A 26,459-nucleotide genomic window follows, 5' to 3' on the forward strand; every position below is an offset into this window, starting at 1 on the left:
ACTACGTTCCCAGCAGCCTATGTCCTACGAGCCTACTGCGAACCTATAAACATCGAAAAATGAAAATTCTAGCGAGTGGTGTTGACTTAGGAGGATTACATACCGATGCTGTAACCTCAAACCTAATGACGAATTCTAGGGAATTCTAGTTTATAATATAGCCGTGTTTCACACGTATTCGGAACTACCAAATTCACAAGAGACATCTCTATATCAGAGCTTTATTACCGCGAAGTTTTAATTAGAAGCTTGAATAACACAGCGTACTTTTATACTTAAAACGCGACGTTTTCTGCGCTAAACAACGTACATTTTCAAAAGTAACCTTCACAATTTTTTTTGACATTTTTTTGTATCATTATTTTTAGGGGTCTAGAACCGATACTAAGAAAAACGATTCACACTATTTTAATAGTAACTAGCACGGAATTTCACATAAAACCCATCAGATCTGACCTGACCTGACCTGAAGCTACAGCTATTAAAACATCAGCTTCTTGCTGCTCACGTAAACAAGGTCTTCACAATTTTAAGATGAAAGTCAGGTTTGCCGGACGCTTAAATGTTAAAATGATTCCATTTTATGTTGTGGCCAGTGGTTTTGACATATATCCTGGAAAATGCCTTACGTGGTCTGCAAATGACTTTTCTTTTTTAAACATTACCATAAAAACGTTCAACATCTAAAAGGGTTATCAAATCCATAACGATGGTTTTCATGTTATAATGCATATTAGCCATGTGGTCTGGCAGACAGTTTTATGCCAAAATCAATTATGGAAATGATTTCATTATCCTAGTGAGCTTGGAACAGTCAATCGATATCTTGACTTCTTAACTAGTGGCGCCCGAATACTCCTGATTGTTAATTTACTCAAAATAATAAAATAAAGCATCGAGAATGACGAAAGCAAGGTGGTATAATTGTGTGAAGGGATTTTTGTTTTGGAGGGGAGGGGGTGGACAGGTCACGTGACTATCCTATGTTACGTTAAAAGATACTAAAGACCAATAAAATAGTAATTGTCTCAAGACATAATGTCACGGTTTTCTTTTGGCTGTGGTTGAATACCTATGCTACTGGTTCAACGAAAATTCTGTCTAATATGTCATAGCTAAGAGGGGGTAGGTGGGACCCCATCTCATGACGTGAAAAAGAATAGGTTCTTGTGTGACTAGTATACTTATTGAACGATGTAAATAAAGTTTTCGTCATTTTACACAATGAAATTTGACTCAAACTATCCGTTTGACCATTGACTTTCTCAAGAGATGGGAGTAGGTTCTTTTGCCAGTCGTTTTGGGTATATCAAAGCAGGAGGGGTACCCCTCCTTTCTGGTGACGTCAAGTTAAATTTCCTTAAATTTAAAAATGTCACTGTGCGGCGTAATTTTTCGTTCTTGAGTGTGTGACACCCATGACGACATACTCTGGTATCCCAGGAATGCGTGACCGTTATAGTCATTCCACCGCTTACGTTGGGTTCTCTAGCAATCTTTTTTTTCTGACCAGATGGTTTTTCTTCAATAAAAGCAAGTCGGCCATTTGTTGGACACGTGTGCAAGTCCGGCGACTCGTAATCGGTACTTACCATGTTTCAGAGCGTTGGGAATTTTAATGCTAATCCGTCATGTGACCTAAACCTGGCTCTCTGATTAGTCCATTGAAAAAATGCTGCTCTCTGATTGGCTAGGGACCCAGATTGTCTTTGTGAGCATCTCCGTTCGACTACTTTTCACAGCAACCACTATAGGAGAATCTTTGAAAATATATGCCTCGTTAGCATAAGCGAGTTCTGAATATTGAAAGAGCGCAGCACGATTAACTGTCCAGAGGAATTTGAGTCCTATGTCCCTGTGCGACGCGGGATTAGACACTCAAAGTTTTACAAAGAATGTAAGAGCTTATCAGCGCTTGTGCCACCCAGGAATTTTGCAGTTTTTTGAAAGTCAGTTTCTCCTCGAATATTGCACCAAGGAGCCAAGCATTTAACTAATTACTACGTTTCACAAGCTCTTCAAATGTTTGTATTCAATTCGAGTCTAGCGTCATGTATTGATGAGGACAAATGCAAACAATGACGTCGGCAAAGAGTCGCCTGCACGGCAAAACCTTCCTTTTATACGAGTCTCACTCGAGCCCAATCTTTGCTAGTATAGGTAAGAAGAGGTTCAACCTGACGCCATCCGATGTTCGACACGCAACGAGCAGGGAGAAAAGGGAAAGGAGCGAAGGGAAGATTGACACGTGACGGTGACATGACAGTCCCAACCAGATGTAAACTGCTACTGCTATTTGAGCGACGATTCTTTAATTTGTCCTCAGCTGTTGTTTGCACTGACGTCAAATTGCATCTTGAAACTGTGAACAGGTTTCCAAGTGAAGTACAGGGCGATAAAGTCATAGCAATCCGACTGCTGTCTCCAAAAGAGGGAACGGGGGGCAAGTGGGGACCTATGCCCTCCGCGATTTCCTTTCATTTCATTTCATTCAGTTCCTTCCCCGAACTGCATTTGGTTTACTCCACTAGCCGATTTTCTGCAGCCCATCGGGGAGTCTGTTCACAGGCTTCAAATTGAAATGTCAAAGACCATAAAAGAAGTTGAGGAAGAAGGGGTCGAGTGGAACTGGATCAAAACCACCTGGCGAATAACGGAAATTCAAAAAGACTTAACTGGATGATGGGCTGATCTCAACCTGAAGAAACATCGTGTCTTCCACAATGTAGCATCTTGAATGAAGTTTCTTGTGAGATACAAACTCAGGAAACCCCCATCCCATATTGTTCTTCTTATTTTTAGGCCTTCCAAAGCTTTCTGAGTTTTTACCTGCTATAAAATGCCTGGTAATATTTTCCCGTTGGGCTGGATCTTCCTGTTGATCAATCAATGTAAACTGCACTTTCTTTTTGAAAGGCCAGGGTAATATAGCATCATATTCACCTTTCATAACGACAACGAACACCGACAGGTAAGCATTCTTAGCAGACCCCGAACCATTAGCTTCAACAGCTATTTTTAACTTGTACCCATAACTTTCTGTTCTGTCAGTGTAAAATGGAGAACTATCTATAGCTATCTTTTCCTCGGCCTTTGCTTGCCTCAAAACTTCAGTAAAGTGTTCAATCTTCCAAATAAAAGTCCGTGTTTCAAGTTTCACACAAGCTAAGTCAAGATGGGGTTTCACGTCAGATTCAAGATGCGATTCCATTTCTCGTCGTTGAACCTAGAAGAAAACGTAGAATTATTTAGCCGAATCTCGGAAAGAAATTGATACTTTTCATACGTTAGCTGGTGGCGAATGTTTTATACCAACCACGACACACACTACCAATGATGATGAGAATGAGAACAAAAGTGACGGTGACAATGACAATGATAGATTAACGCTGGCAAACCTCGTATTAACCTATGTGCAGTCATATACATGTAAGTTACATATATTTAGAAAATGACCCGAAGGAAATACGCGCGCTGATTGGTTTAAACCGTGTTCACCACGAGGTAATGACGTAATGATGGCGCGAGCAACGCAAATTTGCATTTTGATGATCGAAGTAAACGAATTGTTTTTCTTTTTTCGTCGCGGTATTTTCTAAAACGACCACCTAGGCTTGACATTCTGGGTAGTCGCTTACGGAAGGTTCAACTGTAATAAAGAAAAAACGAAATGAATTATGGTAGTTGTAGTAGAATGACGACATCGTGCAAATCTGCTATTCTCCTGTCCGTTTCTCCTCTGAAAATTTTAATCACGGCTTCAATCATTCGGGAATTCATAAAGCTCATCAGTTTGTGATTTTCAATATCTTCTTCTCGGCATTCAAGTACAGTCAACTCTGTATTAAGCGGACACCTTCACGAAATGCGCTATTATAATGATAAGTTCACGCGAAAACATAGATTATTTCAGCGGTGAGATATTGAGTACTTGGGAGTAAAATACAAATTTAATGAAAAACAATATCAGTAGTTAAGACATAGCAATAAAAAATGACACAAAATAGAGTAGAGTACTTTAAGCAACAACATAAGACAAATAAGGAAAACGCAACTCAAGATGAAGCGAGATGAGTTGAGGTAACGTAACATGTGAACATGATTCATCTTCCACATCTCACTGCTAATCTATTATCTTCATGGAATTTCACAGTACTGAAACTCGTGAAATTTCATTCTTTATGCGTGCATATATTTCACCCCTAAAACCTGAAAAAAAAAAAGCACGCTTTATATCGACTGGCGTTTACCTTTCTTTTGCAGCCTATCTGTTCATAAGGGCAGGGAATTAATGTCAATGGACAATCGTTTGTGGCGTGGTCTGGAATCTGAAAGACAGAAAGTCGATCTTGGGTTTTATCAAAGGAGCGACCGACCAACTGCGGAAATGAAGAATGAAAGAAAGAACTGAATGCAAGTTTATTTGAAATGCAAGAAGCCGATTAGATGGTTACCAATAAAAAAATAAATAAATAAATTACTTTATTCAAGTGTCATGGTATTTAGCGCTTCTGTGCTAATTGGGGATACTATAACTTCAGAGACATATCGCAACTAGAACTAAAAATCCCAGCTAGTCGGAGGCTGACCAGTTGGCTATTAGCAAGACGTGGAGGAGTTGAATTCCGGTCCACCGAACACAAATCCATCTAGTGGCAGGGAGAATTTGAACCTGGAACCTCCGGATTAAAAATCCGGTTTGTTAACCAATAGGCAACGCCTTCTCCACAATCAGCAGATGAAAACCTGTGACCAACCAAAAAAATCCTTTCTGGGAAAAATAGCAAAATTGCAGTAAAACTTTAACTAAAGAGAGTTATATCACGGGCATATATTGCGTATCTCCTCAAATTAGTAAGCCTACATTTGTGACAATTGCGACCGGTCTTAATCTTACTGGCACAATCTTAACAACCCTTTGCTTTTTATATTAGCTGCGACCACGAACCTTATGGCCTTGATATAAAAATAATACCAGATTTTACATGAGGCTAGCTGAATATTGGACTCGAACAGGTCTTCACTGAGATTCGTAGATTGTTCCAGTCTCTGACAACCCAACTGCAGAATTAATCTTAAAAGCATTTGACTTTGTTTCTTAGGTCTCTTAAATGTTTACATGCTCAAAGCTTCCTAATGGTAACGTATTTAACTTGATTCAGTCTGCAATGGCACAGGGTTGACTTACATGTATATCGTTTTCGTCCCAAAATGTTCGCGCGATGCAGAGAAAAGAGCATTTGCTGACCTAAGATCCAAAGTTCTACGGTTTGTTAACGAAAAAGACTTCGTGTTTTCATGAATGTGTTTCCACTGACCTGGGTAATCTTACTATAATAGTATTTCACACAATCATCGATAAATAACACTAACAAGTGCCTTACTTTTTCCCTGGGAACTGAAACACCGCAAATGTTCGGACACGGTAATGGAAACTTGAGGCATTGCCCAATATGATCCTGCAAGAGAAGAGGTAAGTATAACACAGCCTATAAAACATACATGTGCAAGTAGGCACATGATATTCACGAGCAATTTGGTATTTATAAGTTTTCATGTGCAGGCTGTAGTGCCTGTTATGTTGGTGAAACCAACAGAAACTTCGCCACTCGCTTCCGTGAGCATCTCTCCTCTGACAAACATTCCCACATCCTTAAACACCTGAGAAGTTCTGAAAATTGTCGCTCCCTTTGCTCAGAAGGTTGTTCTAATATTCTGACTCTGCTTCCACAAGCTTCCAATTGAAAATCAAGGAAGCCATGCACATCCTTTGGGAACAGCCGTCTTTAAATTCCCAGGTCAAACATCTTAATTTATCTCTTTGATACTAATTAGTCTCCTTTCTTAGCTTAAATAGTTTTACCCTTTCTTTGTGGTTTGCGCTTTCATCCTTAATTATTCTTGGTAATATCTCACTTTGTTATACTATTTATTGCATATTCTTTTTATATTTTTTCACTGTACAACTGACGATGGATGATGTCTCATTCGAAACATATATTGTTTTCATTAAATAATGAACTTCAAAAACATCGTGTGGTTCATCAAAACTATTATTATTATTATTTATTATTATTATTATTATTATTGTTATTATTATTATCATTATTATATTTTTCAGGCATTTCATTTTTCATTTGTTACTTCTATTTAAGGAAGCCAGTGACAGGTTTCAGAATAGGTAATGCAACGATATTGGTATCACATGCATGCCCAGCCATTGGTGAACCAATAATGGTAATCTTTCTGGCCTAATAGGCTGCCATAGCAAAGGTAAAACCTGTTAAAACCCCTAAATTTTTATAGCTCTAAGTACTCATTTATAACTCAGAAATGAGTTTGGTAACCCCCAATTATTATCAATATTATTATATTGTGATAAGCATGATAAGATGCAACTTTTGCGAAGTTTAAAAAAATTACACGGATGGAAGAATGAGAGATGCGAATGCAGCCATAACACTAATGGAAAAATGACCTGAAAAAATTTCAGGCTCTGAACGGGATTCGAACCCACGACCTTTGCGTTACCGGTGCAATGCTCTACCAACTGAGCTATCAAAGCCACATAACAGCGGTCGTGTGTAGGTTCGGCCCTATATGTTCAGAGCCACCTTAAATTTTAGAATTTTGCTTTTCTTGATTCTCAGGACCTTCACTGTGAATGTTCATGTAGGGCTCTCTGACACATGATTTTTTTTAGGATTCTTATCTCACTGAATTCGAATCATATTTACCTCCATCTGGCACTTTGGGTGCGGCTCGCTGCAGTGTTCACATTGAATGATCCTCCACTGACACGTTGTGGTCATGTGTAGTTTAAGATTTTTCCTTTGCATAGTGATGTCACAGTTTTTGTTTAGGCAGGAGACAATTTTGCAAGAGCAAGTTGCCAAGTGATCCTGTAACACAAATAAATCAACATCACGTTCAGTTTGCTTAAATAGTTTGACACCGTGAATATGAACACAACAAAGTTTATGTCGAGGAAAAGGTTGTTGTTGTTCATCGTGGTAGATGCAATAATAAAGTGTTTGTCTCACGATGTAGTCACTTGAGATGTAGATCGCGACGTTTCCACTGCTTACTGCTAGTCTTCCTCAGGCCATAAGGTCGACCGATTGAACAGTATCATTTATATCACAAAGGTCGGCTGTGATTGGTGCATTTCGATCCTCCTATTGTTCCACTGTTCCGGCGAGTAGCTGTTCCCTCAGTGGTCCGTTGTTGTACCGTTCTCCTGTTGTTGTGTATATGGATCGTGGGCATCCATGCTTCAGGAATTTCAATTCCACTATCCCTATTGATGTCATTAGGGTGAAGTCTTATGTGAATAGCTTCCTTGACCCTACGTGTGTACAAGTGAGAATCTCGATCAATAAACTTGACCTCATTCCAGATAGGATAGTGGCCGGTCTCGTAGGTGTGTTCAGAAACGGCGGAGGTCTGGGTACGGGCGAGTCGTATATCCCTGTCGTGTTCTTTGATCCTCTCGTGCATAGATCTCCCTGTTTCCCCGATGTAGACTTTGCCGCACTCACAGGGAATCCTGTAGACAACACCATCCTGTTTAGCCGGGTTGACGGTGTCCTTTGGTCACATTAAGTGTCACCGAAGTGTCGTGTCGGACTCAAAGACGGTGCGAATGCCTTGTTGTTCTAGGCAGCGGCGGAGAGACTCCGAAACTCCCTGGACATAAGGTAAAACGGCGGTGGATTTAAATTCCGCGACGGGCTCTCTTCTTGGGGTTGTTCGTGCCTTTGTGATCTTCTGTACAAAAGAGGAGGGATATCCGTTAGAAACAAGTACAGATGACAGATGTTTCTTCTCTCCAGCGATTACTGATGGTTTGGTCACGAGACGTTTAGCCCGGTCCTACAGACACTTCACAATACCGCGCTTTACTGATGGAGGCTGGTGTGAATCATACGCTAAGTACTGATCAGTATGTGTTGGTTTCCGGTAGACACTGGTGGTAAGGCGGACATCAGGTTCTCTATAAACTGACGTGTCGAGAAAGGCGATCTTGCTGTTATTCTCGATCTCCATGGTGAAACGGATTGATGGTTGTTGACTGTTTAGGTGTTGCAGGAAGACGTCAACTCTATCCCGATCCAGGATGGTGAAAGTATCATCTACGTAGCGTTTCCAGATCTTAGGCTTGCAAGGTGCGGACTCTATTGCTTGTTCTTCAAATATCTCCATGTAGAAATTGGCAATAACCGCGGATACAGGGCTCCCCATGGCTGCGCCGTCTCGTTGTTCATAAATCGATCCGTTGTACTGGAAGTACGTAGATCTTAATACGAAATCCAAGAGGTCCGCGATTTGAACTGGTGTAAGTGTCGTGCGGTCAGCCAGGCCTGCGTCGTTCTCCATTTTTTGCAGTGCGGCTTGTACGGCGCCCTCAATCGGTACGTTGGTAAACAGACTCTACGTCGAAAGCCACCATGATCTCGTGGTCCTGGATCTCTTCACTGGCGATGGTGGAGGCGAAGTCAGTTGAGTTTTTCACAGTGAAGCTCGAGCTACCTGCAAGAGGAGATACTACGTTAGCCAAGAAAACAGACAGGTCGTATGCAATGGTGTTGACACACGACACAATTGGCCTAAGCGGTGTGTCGGCCTTGTGGATCTTCGGCAAACCATAGATCCTAGGTGGTTGTTTGTGTCGGGGTCTGATCTTATTATAAACCGCCTCTGATATGTGTCCATTCCGTTTCAGGGTTAGCAGCTTCTCAGATAGTTTCCGGGTCAAGCGGTCTATCGGATCTTTGTTGAGCAGCTGGTACGGTCCGGAATCAATTAGCGCTGAAATTTTTGCGTGGTATGTGTCAGCGTCCAGGATTACGCTGGCGCGACCTTTATCACCCGGAAGGACCATGATCGAGTTGTCCTCTTTTAGGCTTTTAAGAGCCTCCTGCTGTTCCTTCGTGATGTTGGGCGTGGATGGTTGTGCCTGTTGAAGGATGGTGTTGACAGATCTCCTGACTGTGTCTGCTCGCGGATATCCCTCCTCTTTTGTACAGAAGATCACAAAGGCACGAACAACCCCAAGAAGAGAGCCCGTCGCGGAATTTAAATCCACCGCCGTTTTACCTTATGTCCAGGGAGTTTCGGAGTCTCTCCGCCGCTGCCTAGAACAACAAGGCATTCGCACCGTCTTTAAGTCCGACACGACACTTCGGTCACACTTAGTGCGACCAAAGGACACTGTCAACCCGGCTAAACAGGATGGTGTTGTCTACAGGATTCCCTGTGAGTGCGGCAAAGTCTACATCGGGGAAACAGGGAGATCTATGCACGAGAGGATCAAAGAACACGACAGGGATATACGACTCGCCCGTACCCAGACCTCCGCCGTTTCTGAACACACCTACGAGACCGGCCACTATGCTATCTGGAATGAGGTCAAGTTTATTGATCGAGATTCTCACTGGTACACACGTAGGGTCAAGGAAGCTATTCACATAAGACTTCACCCTAATGACATCAACAGATATGGTGGAATTGAAATTCCTGAAGCATGGATGCCCACGATCCAAATACACAATAACAGGAGAACGGTACAACAGCGGACCACTGAGGGAACAGCTACTCGCCGGAACAGTGGAACAATAGGAGGATCGAAATGCACCAATCACAGCCGACCTTTGTGATATAAATGATACCGTACAATCAGTCGACCTTATCACCTGAAGAAGACTAGCAGTAAGCAGTCGAAACGTCGCGATCTACATCTCAAGTGACTACATCGTGAGACAAACGATAATACACTTTATTAATAAAGTTTATGTTTTAATACGCCTCCATTTTTAAGGGGACACCTGTAGTAAGGGGAGAAGGACACTAAAAATCTCAAATGCTATTTCAACCACTACTAAGGGGACGACCTACCTATTATGTGAACACCTAACAAAGGGGAATGAAAAGGTTAATTCTTTTCTACTGATCATAATGACAGGTTTCAAATCTCGCGTTGCCCGTAATTCATTCTAAATGAAAGATAAATTGAGTTCCATGTAAAAATCTTGTTATAAAATTATAAAGTCGTGTTATTTTCAAATCATGGCAAATTTTATGTCATGTTCTGGTCATGCTTTACATGTAGGTACCTAATATTTGGGGTGTTTAACTTCTTAAGACTAATATCTTCATCATTTATACGGCAACCAATATTGCTGGCCAAGATTCACGACTGAGTAGTAAATACATGTAGTGCTGCTGAATTAGTACACAGTTCTACTTACGTGATTATAAACAATTATTGGATGAGGTTTTTGTGATGTCTAGAATAATCAAGGTTGAGGCAGGGGTTATCAGCCTCAGCCTTTGGCTTCGGCTGACAATCCCTGCCTCAACCTTGATTATTCCTTACCGAGACCTTGATTATTGTGGATATCACAAAAACCGAATCTAATAATTGTTTTATTATACATTGAACGAAAAAAAAAATGGAAGTCATGTTTTTGCTTCTCTTCACTGACGACAAGCAACACCAAGCGCGCGAACTTGACATGATAACCTTTAGAAATCATGCACCGCAGTCATACATAACATGATGACCCGTGACCTTGAGTGTCCTTGACATGATTATTGTATAATCTGCAGCTAGATGACGTCACAGGCGCTGATTTCGAAAATTCACTGTATGCTTTTGGCCAATCAGAAAAGAGAAAGTGAGTTCAATGTACAATAATGATTATAATTCTCCTAATGATGGTCTATTCAGTGAAGTCAGTTGAAGTCACCATTGTTATTTTTCTGTTAAAGTCATCATATAATTTAACATATTCCTGATTTTTACTCTGTCAAGGGATTATACTAAACATTGCATTTCATATATAGTATAATTCCTTTGTGTGTGTGTGTGTTTATTTTTTATTTCTGCTCATTTGGTTAATTGTTAACATTACACCAATCAAGCCTCCATTAACTGGGACACTTCTACATGTACTTTTTCTGATGGTTATCTCCTTAATGGAAGTTTCCCCCTACCGTTTTGTTCCTCAGTTCACCAGTCCAGTCACACCCTTCACTTGGACATTTGATGGCAAATGAAAGAATCTTCCTTTCTGTTGCTTTATCTGGAAAGATATCCTGAGAGAAAGAAAAAAGATAAAAACAAAGATTATGAAGACCAGTTACTTGCATGGAGAAAGACTGTGGCCAGAAGACATTTAAATAAAAGCAAATGAATTAATAAAAGCATAAATGAATGCATAAATTTATTGAAATGAGTGAGGGTTTGTTATAAAGATGTATTTTTGAAGTCTTAGTCTTTTCACAAATATTAGATTTTTATCTTTTTATTACATATGTATCCCTACAAGATGGTCAGTCTTACATGTATACATAGGGTCTATGACTCTTTTATAGATCATCCTTATGGCTAAATTTTGACATATTACACTATGCATTATTTTTTCTTTTTCTTATCTTAATCCTGTGAATAATTTTTTATAAATCTCATCATCTGTAAATAATGTCATTAAACTGTTATTTATAAATTTATGGATAAATAAATTAGGAAAATCACAGTCGTAAGTAACTTGCACTAAAGAAGAAGAAACCTAATTCTCAAAACTCATTTAATAATTCATCAAGTTGAAACAAAGGAAATCATGAGCCTGATCCTGTTTGGATATCTGATCTTAATTAGCAGAGCTTTTAAGTACAATTTTATTTCAACCTTTTCTCTATAGTTTTAGTTTTGACTGAGAAGATGTATCAAACACTCCAAACAGTGTTCCACCACATTCAAACTCCTTGAAGCTCGTCATAGAATACCCTGCTTTGTATAATATTTTAAACTCTCTTCAGTGTTTGAAAATATGGTAAAACTTAATCTCTGATTGTGACTAAAATGTCCCTTATTATTATCTGGCAAGGAGTTTTGTTTTGAGGTATTAAATCCAAGCATTCTGATTAGTGCTTCTTAAACCCAAAAATAATAATAATAATAATAATAATAATAATAATAATAATAATAATATTTTTTTATTTAATACTAATACTTAAAGTTTATTAGTGGCTTATAAAAAATTACAACTGTAAAAATTCTTAGGACAATATATATGTCAGGGAAATACTAACTTACAAATGAATTACAAATTACACTCATTCTCTACAACCCTTATAAATTTGTCTATTATCATTTGTCGAAAAAATTTAAATAATAGTAAAAAATACTACTACTACTACTACTACTAATTATTATTATTATTATTATTATTATTATTATTATTATTATTATTATTATTCTGATTGATTCTTTCTTGGTCTGGATTTTCTTGAAAGCCAGCAAATTCAATAAACATGTACTGGTCTGAGTGCCATATAATAAACTACTGAATACTAAGTAATCCTATAGCTTGCCCAAGCTGTACTGGGGAAATATTGGCTCTTGGTTGTTTCTTTACCGACTTTGCTGATGGGCCAATGTCTTGAATGCAGACCTGACTTACCAGTATCTCAAAATGTTTTCTACCTTATTTCTAAAGAGTTTACAAATTTACAAGATTATGAGTTCACCCTTACCATTAGAATCACAAAAAATGAAACCCTGTTAGTGCTTCTTAACCCCAAATTTATTTGGCACAAATGAGACAATATACCAACAGACTTCAGTAAAAGTAGTTAATTAATGATGGCTGATTTGGTGGCCCATCAATGCCAAATTGATCTTTGGCTTGCCAGGAACATCAGAAATGAAAGAAATATCAAGTAAGGTTAAAAATATGTTACAAGCACATGTGAAGTGTTGCCTTAATAGTCTGACTTGACATCATAATTCAATTTTAATTAACAATTTCACTGGAATCCTGATTTTTTCAAATCACCTATGTACCTAGTAGGGGACTGGAAATTGGTCCGAAGAATTGGGAGGTTCAGAAAATTGGGGGGAAATAACTCCTTTTTTTTTTGCAAAGGGAGCAGAAAATTGCTTCACATAATAGGGTAGTTGGAGGATTGAGGGTTGATGGACTGGGTTTACAAAATTGGCCAAGTCTTTGCTGTAATTGTTATAACGATTGATTTCCCAGGAATTTCACCGTGTAAAAACATTAGCACCACCCCAGGACATCACCTCCATTGCACCAAAATGACTTAGCTTTTTATCATCAAGACATTGCAGACCATGTTTCTTTAAAACATATGTCAGACTGAAATCATAACTCAATCATACAGATCAAGTGATGTTTTGTTTTGCTCAATACTTAATAATAGCCTCTCCAGACTTAATTGTTAAAACATATTAAATGAACAAGTGCTTTGAAAATATCCTTATTACTCTGTGTATGGCTATATATTGAGTTGTCAAATTATCTGTGTATGCAAATTGCCAGCCAAATTTGTATACCCCTGGCCAAACTTGCATAGGCGTACACCAGGCACCTTTGGACTTGGGGGTATGGTGACCTTATTGCCCAAATAAAATTACGCAATGCCCGAAAGCATGAGTGCTGTTCAAACGCACTCGCATCGCAGTACAAACGAAAACGTTCACAACTCTCATGTATAATGAAACTGTTATCATTCCAAAAATAGTTATTTTGAAACCTTGCATACTCTGATCTATGACCTCAATCAACAGCCTAGTGAAATCAGAAACTTATACAAGAAACAGTTAATTCTTCCTCAACCTTCCTTGTATGAGAAGTTCAAGAAAATGAAAACCAAAAGTCTCGGTCTTCATTTGCTTTGATTCTTTTGTCATTGTTTTGTTGATGGAAATAATATCCATCTCATGGATTTTGACAATACACATTTAAACAATATATGGCTTTTTCAAAACAAGCTAAAACTGAATACTGTGACCTTAACTCTGTTTTTACAAGGCAGACGTCAGAGAGAATAGCCTACAAGCCTGGCTTTGAATTTTTTCTCCCCACTACTTTTAGCCCGAATCATCAGCATTTTGGCCAAAAAATTTCAAAAATTTCTGGAACTAGCGGGATGGGGGGGGGGGGGGGGGATTTGAAAGGATAAATGACCTATAAGCAAGTAGGGAAACTGTTTCCAGCAATGAGTATCATTTACCCGGTCTTGGTCCAGGTCCCTTCTATCTGCAGGGCAGTTGCAAGGTTTGCCTTTATCCCTCTGCCTGTGTAATAAAGTGTTGATAGAAAGAAAAATAAATTAATAGGGTTTATACTAATAATACAGGGGTCTTTTATGGACGAATAAAATTAAATCACAATGACTTACATGTAACATTCTTTTAATTGTGCCACTGCATCTAGATAAATCACTAAGGGAAGATAATATCATTTATGTTTTGTTGTTCAAATTTCCAGGCCATGAAACGAAAGAGTCTTTTGTTTCAGCAGCCAATTGAGTAATCTTTGGTTGGCACATTCATAGCAACAGGTGACACATCACTGATACCTTGGCTATTGCGGCAGGGCTCATTAAATTAAAATAGAAATTGCCATGATAAGTAAAGCTATTTTAGTGAAAATCAGGCAGAAATTCGATTACTTTTTTGTGATTTTGTCAGGTCTGGAATGCAATTAGCCTGAATAATCCTGTTTACAGTCAGCACTCAATTATGGATATAACATGACATATACTTAAAACGTCTGTAGTCTAGATCTGCAGTCTGCATTTTACCCTCAGTCTGCATAATTTACCCCTGCATTATTTGTCTGCATAGTTTTGACGAGGAGTGTTCACCACTTTTTGCTTTAGGAGATTGGATAAATCTACGACTGGCATTTTTGATTATCAATTTTCATCACCTGTATCAAAAAAATGTGATTTTTGATTTCAATAATATTGATTAAAATTACTACTCAGTTGAAAAATATTGAGCATTATAATTCATCAAATATTTTTGCTTGTGCGCGATTGGTCTTAACGCGTCACATGACCAAATATTCCCCAGCTGAAACGGGGGAATATCCAAGAATATTCCCCAATTTTCAAAACTGCGTGCATAGCGAAAAAGATTTGAAGAATAATAAACACAATAGCCTTCATTTGGGCGAAAATATGCTCGGATATTTGTCCTTGGATATTATCTGTTCCTCGAAGCTCACAGTTTTACTCGAGCTACGCTCTCGGAAAACTGTTCACTTCTCGGAACAGATAGTGTCCGCGGACAAATATCTGAGCATATTTCCTCGCCAAATGGAGGCTATTGTTTATCTATCGAGTATTATCGATTAGCTTTCCGATGATCGATTTCCATAGATTAGATACGTCTGGCACTTTTCCTGTTTTCTCCTCTGTTTTAAAACGAGTCACTGTCTACTTGCAAAGCTTTTCAAATGAAAATGAGTTTGAGTTGAAACATGCAGGTGAATTACATTTTCGTTCTGACACAGAGGAAGAAGAATTAATGGCTTAGATTGTGAACATCCGACCCCCGGAAGCATCGTTACTGAAAACAGTGACCGATCCTCTTTACTTTACTCAGTGGTTGTAAGGACTCACGCATGGCTTGCATTTGTGCCTTCCAGGGCTACTCATTTGCATCCCACTGAATTTGAATAGTTCTTTTTGTTGTTTTCTGCCTCGTTCTTAGAAACGTTAATTCAGAGATACGTTACTAAGTGGCCCGGTATTGAAAAATTACTGTGTTTTAATAAACCTCACCTTCTAAAATGTTCTTCGAGGCATTCTTTGCAAAATCTGTGGCCGCATATAGTCAGTATAGGCTCCTTTAGCCCCAACTGACATATTGAACATTGAAAATCTTCCTCAACAGCATTCACAAAGTCCTCGTCATAACCTGAAGGCAGACGCGTATTTCTCAAGGCTTCCGCCATTTTGCTAGCAGGTGTTGTGACGCGGTAAGATCGGAGGACGGCGGATGTCTACGACGGCGAGCGGAAGTTGAAGTATTTGCTTGCACATTTCCGGTAGCCGTCGCGCGAGGTTTCTAGCCGTAGCTGTATTGTCTGCGACGTCAAAACGAAGCGTTTGCCGTTTTGTCCAAAACGTGGGTAAATTTCTCTTATTTGAAGGTCATTTGAAAGGAATTTATCGAACATTTTCAATATATAATGAAGTGACAACATTTGTCTTAGCTTGTAACAAATGTAAATTGGTTGTAGGACTCATTTAAAGTCGAAAATTGACTGAAGTTTCTTTCTCCTCCTAAACAGCGTCGAACGTTCCTGTTTGCAAATAAGCTTTAATGGAAACGAGTTCAAAGAAAACAGTCCAGTAAGTTGTTCTCAATTCATTTTTCCTTCTTAATGAAAGCTAAACCAGAAATTTAACTAAGTAATTTACCCAAGTTTTTGGTTGAAGCTATATCTCATTATGATTTTTCAGATCAAACATGGAGTGGACGGAGGAACATAACAAATGCTTGTGTCAAGAAATTTTAGTACTTGAACCCTTTAAAAAGGAAGCATTTCTAGAGGCCAAATCTGGGAAAAAATTGTAAACAATCTGAATGGCCTCAGGTTTTCCCGATTCAAAGTCAGTAAGCGGGTTGTTAGAGAGAGATACACACTGCTGAGCGAGAAATTTAAAGCAAAGATGAACGACGAAGAGAAGACAAGTGGAATCGAATAAGTGTAAACACCATTTATTTGTATTGTTTAGTAGGGCAACTGTATTGTAATTAGTGTAAGTGTAGGTTATTGTAATTCAATCATTGTAAGTAATGTTAGTTTTCTTTTTTTTTTTTTCTTCTGTTTAGTTTATCTTTGTATGTTGTTACCATTCCAATAAAATAAAAATAATAATAATAGATAAATAAATAAATAAGGGAAAGGAGGGTGTTTTGAGGTGTTTGCATCGTCAAAGAGAAGAAATTCGTCCTCGGAAATATCGTGATCAAAAATTTCCACCATGACTGTGAGCCTGCGCAGAGTGACGGGAAGTCCGTGAATCGCGGACTTTTGGTGTTGAACCTTCCCAAAGGTCCCAGTGGTCGCGATTCTTGGTGCTGGCCAAAAGGAGTGCGGCCTCTGGGGACGAGAATGAGAGAGTCCAGGGACCCGTTTCTCGAAGGTCCCGAAAAGTTTTCGCACCCGGAAAGCCATGGCAAAATCTCGAACCTTTCGATTACAGAGCTATTTCATTTACATATTCTTAATATGAATAGAGGTTCCCTTCAGACAAGAAGTTTCATGCGTATACACTGCTCCGTTTTTAGATACAGATGAACTAAAAATGGCTTTACGGGCCCGAAACGTTTCCGAGGCTTTCGAGAAACGGGCCTCAGGAATCAGTCCAGGATACTATGCATGCGCATGCTCAGAACGCCGCCATCTATCCCAAACCGGGAGAAAATCCATATGGAAGCACTTTTGGAAACGCGCGCGCATTGCTCGTGACATATGACGAATTCAACTGCTTTCCATGGTATCGAGCAATACATGTAAGAGTAAGTATTTTGGTTTTAAGTAAGATTATTCCTTTTAGTCCTTCTGGTCAAACAAAAACAAGGGGACAGTTTTTATAGCAGTTTACCCACACTTGAGAAACAACTTGCGTGAGACGGTCACACAATCCCAGGTATATTTTAAGATAAGACTTAAGGTTTAGTTTGACCCCAGGAAGCTTTCACTTTCGAGTGCTAATTTACAACATGGCGGAAGCTCCAAGAAATCGATTACCTTCGGGTTTTGACGAGGACTTTGTGAATGCAGTTGAAGATGAGAATCTCTGTTTGATATGTTATTTGCCGCTCAAGGAACCTGTTTTAACGAGATGCGGACACAGATTTTGCAAAGAATGCCTCAAGGAACATTTTAGAAGGTGCGGAGTTAAACGCATTATTACATTGATAGGCTGCAATTTCATTATACTTTAACATCTGAATAGCTTTCGTCTGACCTTGTTTTCACTAGTGGTGCAAGCATAAGCTTTAACACGATAAAGAGTATGCAAAAGTCTGAGAAATGTAAACGAAAGTACGGACTTGGATGGCTTTTGATCCAGTGCTTGCGCTTGCAATTCTGAGCAGATTGTGCGGACTCAAATTGTCCGTTTATCCCGACACTAGCTATAATGGATCACTGTATGAGCAAGTTAAAACCGGGCTTACTTAGCCTACCATGTCAATTTTGATCAACAGAATGATGAGAAAGATCTCAATTAGATATATTTACATTCATCCCTGAGTCTGTGATTTATTAATGTTCAGTCTTTTGGTTCACCAAATGTTTTCGTTTGATGAGCTCGATCACATGCCGGATCAGCTCATAATTAGTCCAGTTCCTGAACTCTCCTTTCTTCCCGCCCTATATAGGGGCTGAACTTTTCGCCCGCCCGGGTTCAGCCCCTACATGGGGCGGGAAGAAAGGAGAGTTCAGGAACTGGACTAGCTCATAATTAATTAATGTCTGGCTGCCTGCTTTAAACGACCCTTTTCATTGCGTTGAGCTTCAATTCTTTAGATCGATTATGTGTTTTCTGCGTTCACTAACAAACAAAAAGTAACCTAAAGCCGAAGCTTTAGGTGACTTTTAGGTTATTTAATTCAATATTGTTTCTTTGTTTACTGAAGTTTTGAACCGTGCAAACGGCTAGTATTCAATTTCATGTCCGCTCAAGATGAGAGACGGCCGAAATAAATCAGTTAATCAAAACACTTACTAGGACTCCCATATTATTATATTGGATTAAAGGGTCAGCCACACATTGCACCCCCGTGATTCATAATGAGTATTTGAAACTCACAGTTTCAATTCAACTTGTTCTCAAGGCAAAGTCATCTTTATCAAAAAAAGCAAACTTTGATCAATTCATGAATGCCAAGATTTTTGGCTACCTCACTGAGGGAGGTAACAGGCGGTTTCAACTGAGGCAATGTCCACGATTAATTCTCTTCTTAGCTTTTTTTTTCAGGGTGTTTATGATGACTCTAAACAACAAAAACGAAAAAAAAAAAATGGCTGGGCGGGGCAAGTACCCCGGTTTGCCTTTTACTATCTACGGCCCTGCGTCAAATAAACAAATATTATGTTTTTCTGGATTTCTGAAGGAACACCCGTCTATGCGTGTATATACGGTCATTACGCCCTATCATTATAGGTGTGGATTATTATTTCTGTCCAAATAATTCTTGAGCCCCTAGTTTGTATAAGCACGCCGCTGAATCAAGCAAATTTTCTCTCAGTTCTCGAGATGCAGTTATTTAAACTTCCATTGTTTTCCTTTCTAGAAACGGGTAAACGGCAGCAGGAATATTAATGGCCACATGACTAGTTTTCCCACCATTTAATACGTTTTCTGTTTTCTCTTGAAAAAAAAAGGTAAAAGAAAGATGGAAAAGCACTGAATTTTTATTTCCATTTGTTCCCCAATTTCATTTTGGATGAAAATGGGAAGTGTAGTCTACTACTGACCTCATTCGTAGCAGTGGAGCTTGGAGCCTTAAAGTAGGTGCTGAGAAGCCTCAGAGTCCCACGTCGTTGGCTTCGGAGCCCTGGAACCCTAAAACCCCTTAAGACCTTGCTTACAGCGGCTACTTAAGCAATTATTTCTCATGCCGGTAAGGTCGTTAAACTTGATTTGTTAAAACCACTAAGCAGCTATTATCGGTAGTAATCAAGGTTATGAGCCAGGACGAAAGTTTATTAAGACCTTTATCTTACTTGGAAAGTTTGTACATGTAACTTATTTCCTATTTATAAATCGTTTGTTTTAGGCAGGGAGTTCAAGACCAGCCTTTAAGTTGTCCTGCCGACTGGGAGGGTCTGGACCGAGATCGGGTAAATAAGAAACAAGATTCAGAGGAGAAAAACAATCACTTTACATTGAACTTGAAGCATGTTGGCATGTGACCCAGGGTCAGATACGGAAATGTCTGTTATGGACTTTTGCCCCTTCTTGATATCTCTTTGACATATACCTAGCTCTAAAAAGAGGGGGTTGTCAAAAAGAGGGGGATGTCACGGTATGTCCAGCGTGACACATCATATACGGGCATGCGCGCCCCATGCATCATGTAATCTCTTGTCGGGCCAAGCACATGGCGATTAAAATAAGACTTTAAGCAAATCTATATTCGTGTCTACGTTCCATTCTACTGCACATATACCTAGATCTAAAATAAGTACTTGCAAACTTTCATTGTTTGCAAATAGTTTGTGTCTTACCCTTTCTGTTCTCCTAGCTCAGTAGCTCAAATAAAGCATGATTCGTTCTTTGTCTTTTCAGTTATAGAGCTTTATAGCATAGGAAATCCCCGGTTGAAACTTTTTCTAAGACGTCTTGAGTGCTCGAGTGCGTTATGGTTATTTCTCCTCGTATTTCAGGATGTTTTCCCTGACAAAGCGACAGAACGGAAGATACTTTCTTTATCCATCAGATGTCCACGTGAAGGTTGTGACTGGACTGGTGAACTGAGAAACAAAGAGGTAAAAAGCGTTTTGTAATTAATAGCTCCGTGATAGACGAGTTTCAAAGTGACCACTAAATAAAAATAAGACTTACCCTGTACAATATTTGTCTCAATGCGAAGTAAACTATTCGCAGATGTACTATCGGCAATTCTGTGAATCAATGAACTTGGTCAATATTTCACATCATTTTGAGGAGGTCTTTAGTCTAGTGATCTACTGAACTATTCGTAAACTGAATGCTCTGGTCTAAAAATAAACTGAAACAGCTGAAGCGCATATTTCATTCGTGTAACAGGTTCACTTGGCATCTTGTCTTTTTTATCTGGTCATCTGTTCCAACGAAAACTGTCTCTGGATGGTGCAAAGAATAAATCGTGAGAAACACGTGACGATAACTTGCCCATGGAGAATCCTAGAATGTGATCATTGCAGTGAGCTACACCCAGAATGCAAGATGACGGTAAAATATGATATGATAAGATAATAGGCGTTATTGTCGTAATACAAAATAATGCATTGTTAACGAAAGAAGAGTGAAGCACGCATTTTCTAGCTATCAGCCGCTTGCTGCATCAAAAAAATTAGGAAAAATCTTTTTTTTTAAATTTCGTCACGAAACGGTTCCATGTTATTCAATACGAAACAACTTTTACGCCACCGAGCTTAGCCGTTGTTATGGTTTGCGTAAATCATACCTGCCCTCTGGTAGATTGTGGACACGTTTGTCATTATATGATACTTATTGAAAGTTACATTCATTACATCACGAAGGATAGTGTAGAAAGATACTCTGGAATCCGAACAGAACGAACGAGGCCAGGGCAGCAGTCAACTAAGGTACGGACCATCAGAAAAGTAATCGGGGTGGGAAAAAACAAAAAAAATCGAGCAAGGGAAAATGACAGGAAAAAAATTTCTGCAAAGAGAAACCCAAAGAGAAAAAAATCATGCGGAAGAAGGGTCGCATTTTTGCCATCAAACTGGTCTATTTATAACTCAGCCAAATTACAAATTAAAGTGCTCAAAACGGTGGTGTTATTGACAAATTTTCCAGTGTTTTGTCACCGAATCCTATTTATATAAAGCCACTGTGTTTGTTTTAAATCTCATACTTTTGTTAACTCTTCGACCTAAAATATATATAAAAATATATATATAAAATATATATATAAAACGGTTATAAAATGCCTCAAGCCAACAAAAAATGCCACTGCGTCCGGAGGATCAATGAAGATTCACAGTCCAAGCCTCACCGCAAAAATGAATTTAAAAACGTTTGATAAAGCAAGGACGGACAACTTCTGACGGTAAAAAAAGTTAAAAAGTTAAAAATTTAATAGAAAAACGTTTCGGTCTTAGACCTTCATCAGTTACCGATAAACTGATGAAGGTCTAAGACCGAAACGTTTTTCTATTAAATTTTTAACTTTTTAACTTTTTTTACCGTCAGAAGTTGTCCGTCCTTGCTTTATCAAACGTTTATATATATATATATATATATATATATATATATATATATATATATACATATATATATACATATATATATACATATATATATATATATATACATATATATGATGAATTGAAGTCTTGCTACCATTGTTTATTATCTACACTGCTCCTCTCAGAGTCGAGCGCTCTATAAATTTATTCTGTTCAAGTTCAAGAAGTTTATATATATATATATATATTTCAGGTGTTATAGCATTATGCAATCATATTTACATTTTTCTGATCTTATATATATACATGCAAATCTGTAAACTTACTAGGATTTTTAACGTTTTATTATTTAACTTGTAAATATTGTTCCAATCTGAAGAAGGCCGAAGGCCGAAACGTCACATTAAAAGCCGGAACAGTTAGAAGTTTGCTTCATGACGCCTCATCTTACACCCCAATATATATATATATATATATATATATATATATATATATATATAACTAACTGCAGACAGTACTGTTTCGGCCTTCTGGGCCTCATCAGTGCAGTGCTGAAGACTAGGATGGAGGCTAAGCTTAAAAAGCCGCCCCAAATACTACACAAGTGGTAGTATCTAAGCCATTACCAGAGTGCTCAAACTAGCGAGCTAGTGAGCATGCGCAATTGCAACAGTAACGACTCATCCCAGCTGAGTCGTCTTGCCTCATGCTAGTTACGGTCCTGGACCTGTTTCAATTCTAGTTCCCCATACGTAGTCCTTTCATCACTGTCTTCATCTTCTGGAACTGGTCCTTCCTCTTTCTCAGTGGACTGGGTGGACTGCGTTGGTATTGATTTCTTGTCCTATTATACTTTCTTTTTTATTTCTTTTCGTGAATTTCTTTTTCTTTTTCCTTTACACTGCTGTTCAGCACTGCTACCAAACGTCGTCACTACATTGATCGACAGGATACTCATATGAAGTGAAAACTTCCTTGATCTATTCTGCAGCACTCTTGACTCGTGGCGAGATATCCGAGAAAAATCTGTTCGAGACGTACGTACGAAAAGTCTGTTCGAGACGTACGTTAAGAATGCAATTATAAAGAGTAAATTACACTGACGATAAAACCAATACTTCTGTAAACAGCTCAGTGGGATCATTCTCACCTTCCACTCCAAATGGCTTCCTCCTCTCCCACTGTACATTTTGGAAAAGCTGTTCTATTAACCCTTGCATTAATTCAAAAGGCACGCTAAACAGCTTAACAACTTTCCCTTGAGCTGCCTCCGCAGACTCCCCCACAACAGGTGGCTGGATAAAATCCTAGACACGGAGGTTCTGTAACGGATCAACATCCTGTGTGCACCACCTCCTGAAGTACAAGCGAAATGGGCTGAGCATGTCTGAATGTCAGACAGTCGACTGCCTAAACGGCTGCTGTACGGAGAATTGTGACAGAGCAAGTGCTCAGTTGCGAAGAATTCCTCAAAGACCTAGGCGCAGGCATAAAGGTCAACACGAGGGAAGATCACCGCATAGAGGCCCAGAGCAAACGCGCCACACGTAGGTAAATATGGCAGGAAACAGACTAAAAAAAAAAAAAGAAAGAAAAACAAACGGAGGGCTTGCAGCTGAAAAGAAAATATCTTGCGCATTCAACAGGCTAAAAAAAAAAAAAAACCAGTCATGCGAGCGAAAAATCCTTCACCCCCCGATCACTTTTCTAATGGTCCGTCCCTAACTAAGTTAACGCTAAATTTATTTGAGAAGTCGTTAGCAATGTTCTCTTGCAGGAGCATATTGGACAGTGCAGCAAGTTCCCAGTAACGTGTCCTAACAGTTGTGGGGTCTCAGTTCCAAGGGAAATGGTAAGACTTTCAATGTTTCCTTTCCGGTTAATTGACTTCCGTTATCAGTCTAACCTACTGTTACAGTTTTAGGCTTACGGCTTGAAGTGCTTGATGAGCTGAATAGCTAATTCCCTCTATGAGATGCGCCTGCAGAGCGTCTGCATGGTGGCTGTATTCATCACCTTGGACTGCATATTTGTTTTGATGACAACAACTACCATGCAGACGCTCTGAAGGCGTGTCTCACATAGGAAATTGAGACGTCCCGGTATGGGATTGGATGAGGCCGGCGAACTCCTTTATGCAAATCACTGTAACAGGTCTGTAATTTATGTGACATCATTGTTCAATAGTGTGACATTTGTATAGTACGGAACTGAGAAAGTTCAAAGAGCTGCCCTTTGTAGCTGGAGTCATCTCAGCTTGTCAATCCAAGGAATAGGTCCTAGCAATAACTTTGACCCAGAAATGAACCGCAAGTGAGCTTTTCGGTGATACGGCGGCCATTTTGAAATTCTATTGTTTCAGATAGGTATTATGGGATGTTTCAGGGGAAAAATTAGTTCGTATTTGCCCCCTAATAGATATTTGAGACAATAGAATTGAAAATGGTTGCGGCATCGCCGAAAAGGTCCGTTGTCGTCAGATATTAAATTTTTTAGCAGTGTCGCTGCGATGTTGGGGCGTTGCTATAAGGGTTGGTATAGGATTTATAAAAGTCAAGAGATTATCAAATCCAGCGATGGCGGAGCGTGTTTTGAATGGGGGGGGGGGGGGGACGGGGGTGGAGCTTACAAGCGACTTGTGGGGTGTCTGGAGATATTTGTAAAATTGTCATTTTATGTATTTTTGGTTTGAAATTGGAGGGAGGTGGGGGCTAAGGCCCTTAGCCCCTCCGGCTCCGCCTACCCTGTAATCTCTTGTCAAAGTAAGGTAATATTTGTTTATCATTTTAAAAGTGGCACGCGGCATGCTCTATCTTGATTAGAGAAGTCTTCATGCAGTATATGCTCGTTCCTTAGCTCTCGTGATGGTTTGTTCGACTGTGCGTTAATTCTTTTTATGCTAAAAAATATGATGGGTTTTTTTTTCAGACTCTAAATCACACTGAACACGATTGTCCATTGACCATAATCTCCTGCCCTTATGAAAAGATGGGACGTGAAACAAAGGTGTGTACTCAATGAAAACAGGTCACTTCGCAGCTGCTATGTATACTGCTATTTTCCCATTTATCAGTATATAATAAACTGTTCCCATCGCGTAGTTTTATTCGATCGTTAAACGCGCAGATAGAATTGCGAAAGAACTGGACGGCAGCGCAGAAGACTCACACAACGCTCCACGGGGAGCGTTGTGTGACTCCCTCTGAGTCCGGCGTGAGCGGCAGCAAAGAAGACTAATCATTAACAGACTAACAGACTGGGATTAGAAAGCGAAAAGGGCGATATATTATCTTTTGAATTTAACTGATCACATTATTGTATGGATAGATTTGTTTAAGCTCGTTTGTAACTAGAGAAATGAAATTCTTTTATGTGCATGGTATGGGTATGAACAAGAGATTATCGCGAAGGTCTCTTGGTATGAAATATTCATTGCTAGCTTGTAATCTCTGCACTCCTTGGCTTATTTTGTAAGATTGTTCAGAAACGAATGTTCAGCTTTCCTTATAGGTTCAACGAAGGCAAGTGGAATTCCATGTTCAGTCTGCTATGAAACTCCATCTTGACTTAGCCTGTGTTAAGTTAAATGATACAGAAGTAAAATTAAATACAACACAGGCTAAGCTAAATGACACGCAAGAGACGACAACACGACTGATGGAGAAACTCGACAACCTCCAGAGACGGTTTGAAGAAAGAAATATCAATGAGGAAATAGTGATGGCAAGAAATGAATCGTTGGAATTCCCAAGGGCGTTTCTTTGGAAGGTTGACAATTTTATCGAAAATTTGCGACAAGCAACTGCTGGTAGACACCGACTAGCTTCTACTCCATTCTACACAGAAAGGTATGGCTACAAGCTAAGACTGTCAATTGTTCCCAACGGTGATGGGCGCGGAAAGAATACTCACCTATCAGTGTTCATCATTGTCATGAAATGTGAATATGACACCATATTAACCTGGCCTTTCAAAAAGGAAGTGAAGTTTACATTGATCGATCAACAAGAAGATCCAGTCGAACGGCAGAACGTTATCAGGAAGTTAACAGGCAATTCACTAAAAAGTAACTATGACAGACCTATAGGAGGAGAGAACAAAGGGCGGGGATTTCCTGAATTCATAACTCACGAGAAACTTCATTCAAGGCGCTATATTCTGGATGACACACTGTTTCTTCAGGTTGAGGTCGGCCCTTAACCCTTTTTAACTTCCCTCGCTTCCATCTCTGAGCGGGTCTCGGCCGAAGAAACAGAGAAATTACGTTTAAGAGCATTTGCCCAAAATGGGTTTTGTTTCATTTACAGTCAGTTTCTTGTCTTGTTGCCTTGGTTCAGACCAAACAAACCTTTTGTGCGTACCCGCGCTCCGTTCCCACGAAATAATTCACTCTATCGTAGGATAAGGGTGGAGGAAAACAAGCTAACAAAGCGTATGTTAATTATAAATGAAAAAAGCAAGGTTTGTTCAATGACTTTGCAAATCGCTATCCACCAATTAAGAGCTTTTTTCCTGGTATGAGGCTTTGAAAAGTGAATTGTGGAGAATAAAACACTCGATGATTAAGTTATACGTTTCCCGTTGCTGTTGTCTACATCCTTAAAACGTGTACGTCCGCTCTACCATTTGCCTTTTTTATCGCTACTTAACAATTAGATTATGAGCTCGAGATTTCCATGAGGTGATAGTTGCTGAGGC

At 39.2% G+C, this 26,459-nt stretch overlaps 2 protein-coding genes across 2 annotated transcripts; one reads left to right on the forward strand and one right to left on the reverse strand.

Annotated features, from left to right (window-relative positions):
• Positions 1-205: 205 nt before the first annotated feature.
• Positions 206-15,804, reverse strand: LOC110050538 (TNF receptor-associated factor 4-like). The gene is made up of 7 exons (XM_089290992.1): positions 15,604-15,804; positions 14,044-14,107; positions 10,999-11,100; positions 6,738-6,902; positions 5,385-5,459; positions 4,251-4,328; positions 206-3,226 (listed from the first exon to the last, which is right to left on the reverse strand). The coding sequence occupies exons 1-7, from the start codon at positions 15,774-15,776 to the stop codon at positions 2,672-2,674; spliced, it is 1,212 nt and encodes a 403-aa protein (XP_089147118.1). The 5' UTR covers positions 15,777-15,804; the 3' UTR covers positions 206-2,671.
• A 1,714-nt stretch (positions 15,805-17,518) lies between these two features.
• On the forward strand, positions 17,519-26,331 carry LOC110050536 (TNF receptor-associated factor 4-like). The gene is made up of 7 exons (XM_089291965.1): positions 17,519-17,724; positions 19,619-19,682; positions 20,229-20,330; positions 20,611-20,775; positions 23,539-23,613; positions 24,690-24,767; positions 25,272-26,331. The coding sequence occupies exons 1-7, from the start codon at positions 17,555-17,557 to the stop codon at positions 25,959-25,961; spliced, it is 1,344 nt and encodes a 447-aa protein (XP_089148091.1). The 5' UTR covers positions 17,519-17,554; the 3' UTR covers positions 25,962-26,331.
• The last annotated feature ends 128 nt before the right edge of the window (positions 26,332-26,459 follow it).

This window comes from Orbicella faveolata, unplaced genomic scaffold, assembly GCF_042242905.1.
Source record: "Orbicella faveolata isolate gen_17 unplaced genomic scaffold, um_ofav_v1 contig_24, whole genome shotgun sequence".
NCBI classification, from domain to species: Eukaryota; Metazoa; Cnidaria; class Anthozoa; order Scleractinia; family Merulinidae; genus Orbicella; species Orbicella faveolata.